This window comes from Bison bison, unplaced genomic scaffold, assembly GCF_000754665.1.
Source record: "Bison bison bison isolate TAMUID 2011002044 unplaced genomic scaffold, Bison_UMD1.0 scf7180017864508, whole genome shotgun sequence".
Lineage (NCBI taxonomy): Eukaryota > Metazoa > Chordata > Mammalia > Artiodactyla > Bovidae > Bison > Bison bison.
The window spans coordinates 15,421,874-15,430,316 of NW_011495064.1; the positions used below are offsets into that span (position 1 = coordinate 15,421,874).

The window sequence follows — 8,443 nt, forward strand, 5'->3', positions numbered from 1 at the left end:
TAATGATGTTTTAACAGTTTATTTTGAAGGTCATTTTAAAAACAAAGTTAAAGACAATCTGAAAAAATTGCACGGAACACATTTATTAAATAAGTTTGTGATTAAATCAATAAGGGAAATGATGTCTTCTTCTGCAACTCCGAAATAAGTTCTGTTGTCCTGAAGGTTCTTATTCTTCCAAAAAGGGGTGGGTGGGGAATCATGGCAACTAAAGCTGCCTCTTAATCACGTAAATCTACAGTAGAAACCAAATTTTTCTGTTCTTCCCAATAAGTCAGTTTCGATCTTCAAACTGTGCCTTGTTTTTTAAAAGATATGATGCTAGAAATTCAATGGGATTTGGTGGTCTGTAAGGGAAAAGAAATCCAAATTTTAGAAATTTACATTCTAGATGTGTTAAATGTATTGTTCCATAAAATCTTTTCTTTTTTTTTTTGGCTGCCCCATATGGGATACAAGATCTTAGTTCCTGGACTAGGCATTGAACCTGTGCCCCTGCAGTGGAAGCACAGAGTCTTAACCCACTGGATTGCCAGGAAGTCCCTTAAACATATTTTAAAATTAAGCAGCGGGTAGGAGAGGGAGCTGGAAGAAGGCGGTTAAAAGGTACAAAACTCCAATGATAAGTACAAAGGATGTAATGTGCAACATGACCATAGCTGACACTGCTATGTGATATACAAGAAAGTCATTAAAAGAGTAGATCCTAAGAGTTCTCATAACAAAAAGATGCTTTCTTTTTTCTCCACTGTATCTATATATGAGATAATGGATGTTAACTAAACCTATGTGGTAAACCACCATGCTGTATACTTTAAACAGTGATGTATGTCTATGTTTTTCTCAATAAAACTGGAAAAAAATTTTAATAAAATGTTATTTCACATTTATCACCTTTACATATGTTCTTTTTGCTGATAAAACAGGTCCAAAAATGAAAAGTTGGGGGAACATCTATTTTAAACTCTATTATAAAAAAGCATATTTAGAACTGATTTACAATAATCTCTAAACGTTCTCTTAGCACTTTAAATAGCCTTTTGAACTAACTAGACAGAGACATGGAGAAGGCAATGGCAACCCACTCCAGTACTCTTGCCTGGAAAATCCCATGGACAGAGGAGCCTGGTAGGCTGCAGTCCATGGGGTCGCTAGGAGTCGGACAGGACTGAGCGACTTGACTTTCACTTTTCACTTTCATGCATTGGAGAAGGAAATGGCAGCCCACTCCAGTGTTCTTGCTTGGAGAATTCCAGGGATGGCGGAGCCTGGTGGGCTGCTGTCTATAGGGTCGCACAGAGTCGGACATAACTGAAGTGACTTAGCAGCAGCAGCAGCAGACACAGACAATACTTGTTACATAATAATTTGAGGGATTATTTTGCTAAAATGCCTTACAATAAATGCAAAAACTTGCATTTATTAACAGAATATTACTTTAAAACTTTTTCAAATTTTATTCTTCTAGAATTTAAAGTAATATTTAGAATTTCCAATATACTGGCCTTCTTTTACAGTGTTCACTATTAGTCTTTTGAGAAAAATATCCAAGCAAGAATACTGGAGTGGGTTGCCATTTCCTTCTCCAGGGGATCTTCCCCACTTAGGGACTGAACCCACATCTCCCATTTTTCGTGCACTGGAGGGAAGGTTCTTTACCACTGCGCCACCTGGAAGCCAGTTACACCCAATAAATATTGACTAATGTAACTTACAAAAAAAATTTTTCTTATTGATTTACTTATACAAAAATAATTTAGGTAGACTTATCAGGGAAAAAATATGTACAGGACAGAGAAAAAATTGTAATCTTGCTAACAAAAAAATGTAAATTAAAACAACTTGGTAAAAAAAAGTTTATAACACATGTAGCTAAGGCTACACTGGAAGAATCTTAAGGATAAACTTTTCGATGGAAATATATTATTATGGGTCAAACACCATAAAAATAGTCATGTCATTTGAAATAGTAAACCAACTCTTGGGTGTTTATCATAAGGAAGTAATTAAACAAAAACAAAAGGAAATGAAAGCAGATAAACTACCTGGTGACCAACAACAATAAAGGAAATTGAACCTAAATGTTCAAAAACGAGATATAAAATTACATGTATACCATGATTACAAATATGCACATAGGATCTAAGACTAGTAGAAAAATAAAATGTCTGAACTGAGGTTATATCTGACTTCTTTTTAAAAAATCTTTAGTATCTATAAGTTCCTTATACAGTAAAAAAAAAAACTACACATAATTAATATTTCAACCAGGGAAGTTATTATTTTGCTTTCTCTGGTAAGCCCATTTGCAGACAGACACTATTATCTTACCTTTCCTTTGCAAGTACAGCAAGTCCTTGTAATAAGATAGGCACAACTGTCTGATCCAGATAGGCACGAGTTGGCAAAGACTGGAGATCCACTTTCTGTTTTGATGACTTTTCTGCGTTAATTTTCTCATTTTCTACTATCCTCTAGAGAATTTTTAAAAAAAAATGCATAAATATTAAAACTGCAAATCTCTCTGCCAAAATAAAATCAGACCCATTTCTAAATGTCATTCAAGAATTTTCTGAAGGCATCATAATATCTCATCCTTTTAATGTCGTATCTCCAGATGCACACTTACTTTCTCTCTTTGCCTTTTTTAGGAGCAAAAATAAGTACTTTTTCTTTGAGAATACCTTCTTACAGTGTGCTTCAAAAAAATCTGGACATGACACTAAGTAGGCAATGGCACCCCACTCCACTACTCTTGCCTGGGAAATCCCATGGATGGAGGAGCCTGGTAGGCTACAGTCCATGGGGTCGCTAAGAGTCGGACAGGACTGAGCGACTTCACTTTCACTTTTCACTTTCCTGCATTGGAGAAGGAAATGGCAACCCACTCCAGTTTTCTTGCCTGGAGAATCCCAGAGACAGGGGATCCTGGTGGGCTGCCATCTATGGGGTCGCACAGAGTCGGACACGACTGAAGTGACTTAGCAGCAGCAGCAGCAGCACTGAATCACAGTGAGAAAACTAGTTCTGTTTCAATTTTTTCATCACAGATAATATCAAGGACAAAGTCTCAGTTTGATCCTAACATGTCTCTAACACTTCTGTAACACTTGCTAACCTCCCTCCTTAGGGAACAGGTTTCAGGCTCAGAGGCTTCAACAGGCAACAGAGCTAAAATATATTACTTCTGTTTTGTAGTCTGTTTTGTATTCCCTGTTTTCATTTTTATAGTTACCTCTACCACAATGAGAATGCTTTTCCATTTATGTTTCTTTTTAAAATAAATGCATCTGATTTTTTTTTAAGTAAATTTAAGAAAAAATATTAAGTAAAAATAGCCAAAAAACAGAAGAAATTACTAACACGGGAAAGATCATTACTGTGATATTTAAATGATGTTTAGAAAATGATGACTTATACTTCCTTCACTAAGAATCCCCATGAGAAAATTCAGGCCTTTCATATAGATTCATCTGATATCCAGAGTATCAAAAACTGCTTTACTAAAAAGCTATGCCTTCTGAAAATCTACCATTTCAGAAGTTTAGAAATAAGTCGCCATCTCAAAAGTCAAAACACTATTAAGAGCACTTTTATTTAAAGAACTTTTGTTCCAGTCATACTGGAATGGATATAAATAAGTCAATAATTATAAAAACTATTTTTCTATACTTAATTTTTTTAAAGAAAATTTTTTATTTTGTAAAAACTGAGAAAAAACTTTAAGCATATAACATACATACCATGCTTTTCAAAACATTTGCCAGAACTATCAGATAACTTGTCTAGTTTTGCTTATGATTTTTCAGTCTAATTTTTGGACTTAATAAAAATTATATATGCTAATGAATGGAATAGCTATTTGCCCATGAATTAAGAAACTTCTTGTTCATCAGTAAATTTCAACAAATATATGATAAAAACTAGTCATTTACATGACATCCCAATACCTTAACAAAAAACACCAATACCTAAGCAACTCTAATAGATCCTATAATAAGGTCCTTAACAAGTTCTCTGATTTATATCATTTAAACATTCACTAAATACTTACGATGTACTGTAATGCTTAATTTTAGTAGTCAAAATCCTAAATTAATCTAACAAAATTTACAGTTGATCCCTGAACATGAAGCTTTGGGGCACCAACACGTTCTGCCCAGCCAAAACCCACCTATAACTTACAGTTGGCTCCTCCATATCTGTGGTTCTGTACCTACAGTTCTACATCCTTGGGTTCAACCAACTGGAAATCACGCAGTACTACAGTATTTACTATTGGAAAAAAATCCACATTTAAGTGGACCCACGCAGTTCAAACCTATGCTGTTCAAGGGTCAAATGTATATCCAAACTAACACACATATTCATAATAGATTAAGCTTTTAAGAGTGTAGAACAGTGACCATAAAAATGGGAAAAAGTGAGGTGAATCCTATGATTGCCATGCTTACTGCATCCTGCCTAAAGAACTTACAGTGATACCCAGGAAGAAGGAACCAAGCAGAGCCCTGCAGTCTCCCCAAGATGAGAAGACAGAGTTGAAAATTCAGAGAGACCAAGGGAACTAGAAATCGCAGAGCGCTAAGAGGACAGTTTCACAGAAGGGAGTTGCTCAGAAAGAGACAAAGAGATCGTCTCCCAGTTTTCAGGTGCGTACTAGTCAGAGCATGAGTGTGAGGGAACTACCCAAGGCCAGAAGAAAAAACCACTTGGAAGAAGCACATGGCACAATCCCCAGAGCTCCACAGGCCAGGAGTAGTTCATGGTCCTATGACCCAGAATGAAAACCTCGTAATACATGAAGCATTGGGCAGAATACACAAGGAAGAAATTAAGCATGAACTAAAGACTAGTGGGTTAGTCACTCAGTCCTGTCCGACTCTTTGTGACCCCATGGAGTGTAGGCTCCTCTGTCCATGGAAGTGGGTTGCCAAAGGCTAATCTGGTCCCATCTAAAAAAGCTTAAAGGCAAACTTCAAAAGGATCAAATAACTTGACCATGTCCCAGAACAAAGCTCAAGGTTTGAAGAAATGCAAAAAAAAAAAAAATGCACCAGCACCCAACAAAGTGCATAGTGCAAAGCCTTTAGTAAAAATTACCAGACAGACCAAGAAGCAGGAAAAAACCACCCATGATGAAGAGAAAAACCAATTCACAGAAACAGACTCAGAAAGATACCGACAGCATTGGCAATGCCATTAAGCTAGTTATTATAATATATTCCACATGTTAAAGAAGACAGAGGAAAGAATGAATAAATTAATCTAACAAAATACTTTAAAATATTTGAAGAAATGTCTGAATTTTCAAATATCATTAAAATTCTAAATGCAAAGGTCCAAGAAACTCAATCCTAAGCACAAGAAACATTAAAACAAACAAAAAATTATGCCAAGGCACATCAAAATTAAGTTATCTAAAACTAGTAATAAAATCTTAAAAGCACAAAGAGAAGGCATTTAAATATGGAGCAAAGAGAGTAGTGACAGAACACTTTTCATCAGAAACAACATCAGCCAGAAGACAGTGAAGCATATCTACACTCAGCAAATATGCCTCAAAACAAGGGGAAAATAATTATACCTTTTTAGACATTCAGAACCTTAAAGAACTCCTTACCAGCAGACCTCCACTACAAGAAACACTAAAGAAAACCCTTCAGGAGGATGGGAAATGATGCCAGATGGGAAGCTGGATCTACACAGACGGCCGGAGAACCCAGAAATAATAACTATATGGATAAACGTGACTCCTTCCTCTTAATGTTTAAATCTCCTTTAAAGAGATAATTAGACAGAAGTGAAGGGAACACTTCCGGGCTCCACAATCACCTGGAGCAGGCGGCGGCGTTAGGTCGACCCTGCTGGGCCTCTTTCTGCAGCTCCGCCTTTGCTCTGGTCTTTCTGGAAATCTTGCTGGTGCCAGACAGCCTCCCAGACGTGTGTGAGGGACCCCCATAGTGCATACATTCCCCACACGGCCCCCCAGGGGCGGGCACAGTGCAATTCTTGATGGCCAGCGAATGGATGACAACAATGTGGCTTTCTGGCTTGTTCAGTTTACTGTTCTGTTTGTTCTGCCTCTTGCTGGGTTGCGTGAAGCGGCAAGCTGTTACCAAGCAAGTTACCAAGTAACTTGCTTTGCTGGCAAGTGCTCTGGCCAGTGCTCTGAGGCTGTACCAAAGATGACTTCGCTTCCAGTTAAGCAGAGCATTCCTGGCCTGAGCTTTGTTAGGGGACTGCTGGCATTACCTGTTATATTCATTCATCTTCGTCAACTCTTCCAGTTACAATGAATATTCTCCCAGTCTTGTTATTTTCTTGGCTTCATGCTGCCACATACTGGAAAAAGGCACTTAGTGCAAAGGGTTCAAATAGTTTATCTCTACTGGGACCTCTCGTCCATAAATTAAGCACTAATCAACAGAATATTCTGAAATTCAATACTTATCATTAAATAATCTTGATGGCTGCTACAGTTTTTATGCTTTTTTAGTGGCCAAGAAAGTTTGCTCCAGCTTTTTATATACTATAGATTCCTCAATACCACTCTCAAAGAAATCCATATCGTAGAGGACATTAACGAATTGAGGGCTGTTGTTGAATATCTAATAATGAAACCTGCTTGCCCACTGTTTTGTAAGAAGACTTTGTCTCCAGAGCATTGCTTTGATGAGCAGACTAGCACTAACAGTTGCATAGTTTACCATCCAGCTAAGTTATATGTAATACAAATGAGTATTATTAGCAACTGGTACTCTCCAGGTGTAAAACTGACCTCAATGCAATTTACATAAATACATCTCAAAAGAAAAATAATCGTTTTCCCAGAATGCTAAATCAAACTTTTAAACTGAGGAACTTTATTGTAACCTGTTGTTAATGGTTAAGTAAGTTTAAATCTTGTGACAATGTATCAGAAATTCTTTAGACTGGTGTGCCTTCATCATAAAGTACATCTATTTCTCTTATAAAAATAGCTCTAAAAATTGTTTTCATCTAATTGGTAACCTTAATTTGTATCTGGCATGAGTTGATTATGGTAATACTAACGTGTAAATTCAGCATATTTTGAGACAGTATTCTTTTGGCTTTTAGTAATTTTGGGTGATTTTAACAAAAACACTTCCCACTGTGTTTAATTTCAAATTTTTTCTGAACCAACCAAGTGCTACTTGGTTAGGACAGATTTATTTTTGATGTATCACTATAATAGGAATTCTATATGTATCTTATGCTATGATCCTCCAAATTTTTATTTTCATAATTATTTCTGTGGCTTCAAACATTTTTTTTTAAAGGTCCCACTGTAAGCTTGTTTGTTAGCCAACTGGGTAAATGTCTGTGGTCACCTAGCATTTTACGTTACAGAGCAGTAGTCAAAAGACACTTTTCCTTTCAGAGACCCATTGAGTAACATTTCTCAAATACGAAATCCTTTTTTTAGAAATGTGCACACACAGGTTTCAGTAGTTTACACAATTACTTAGATCAGATTCTTGACTGAGAGTTTTCTTAGTTTCCTAGGCCTAAATTTTCATAATTACAGCAGTGCAGATGCCTTTTGAAAGTCATGTAACTGAAGATTTAGCATATGACTAAACTTAGTATCTGTTCTTAAATAATAATGAAGATTATGTATACTCGCCCATCAAATCTGATTTAAAAGATTTAATAGAAAGGTTTATAGGTAAGGTTATTGATTGGGAATGGGGCTAGAGGAAGAATTAAGAGGTAAACAGTGTATATTTCTAATTTGCAATGCAGAGATAAGTTTGGGGGAATTGGATGTATAATCCAACTGTGATTGAGTTGTATGTTTAATACATTTGTTGCGCTTCCATCAACTCCTTTATAAAACTCATTCTGATCTTTATTACTGCTGTTTAAAACACTGCAAAATGTTAATACTGAGTAATGTAATGGTTTTTGTAACCAGTTTTCTTCTGTGTATGTAACTTGGATTTCTCAAATACACTCAGGGACTTATCAGTAACATCAGTTTTCTTTTTATTCAACTTTTTTATTTATTTTTTTTTTATTCAACTTTTTGATCCACAGAAATGTGATACTTACTTGATAGCTCAACTGTAGCCAGCTATTTTTGTAATTTTGAAATATTTATCTACTAAGTTAGAGAATGCTCAAACTACCACACAATTGCACTCATCTCACACGCTAGTAAAGTAATGCTCAAAATTCTCCAAGCCAGGCTTCAGCAATACATGAACCATGAACTTCCAGATGTTCAAGCTGGTTTTAGATAAGGCAGAGGAACCAGAGATCAAATTGCCAACATCCGCTGGATCATGGAAAAAGCAAGAGTTCCAGAAAAACATCTATTTCAGCTTTATTGACTATGCCAAAGCCTTTGACTGTGTAGATCACAATAAACTGTGGAAAATTCTGAAAGAGATGGGAATACCAGACCACCTGACCT

The 8,443-nt window shown here is 36.2% G+C and overlaps 1 protein-coding gene and 1 pseudogene across 2 annotated transcripts in view; one reads left to right on the plus strand and one right to left on the minus strand.

The window, feature by feature from the left end:
- Positions 1 to 8,443, minus strand: part of DPY30 (dpy-30 homolog (C. elegans)) — a 12,816-nt gene continuing 4,373 nt past the window's right edge. The window contains exons 4-5 of one of the 2 annotated variants that reach the window (XM_010829812.1): positions 2,332 to 2,474; positions 1 to 347 (exon numbers count right to left, since the gene is read on the minus strand). In XM_010829812.1, the coding sequence (XP_010828114.1) occupies positions 275 to 347; positions 2,332 to 2,474 (216 nt within the window). In that variant the 3' untranslated portion in view covers positions 1 to 274. The remainder of the gene's footprint in view (positions 348 to 2,331; positions 2,475 to 8,443) is intronic. The other variant, XM_010829814.1, reaches the window with a different exon arrangement.
- LOC104980957 lies at positions 4,726 to 6,731 on the plus strand (annotated as a pseudogene).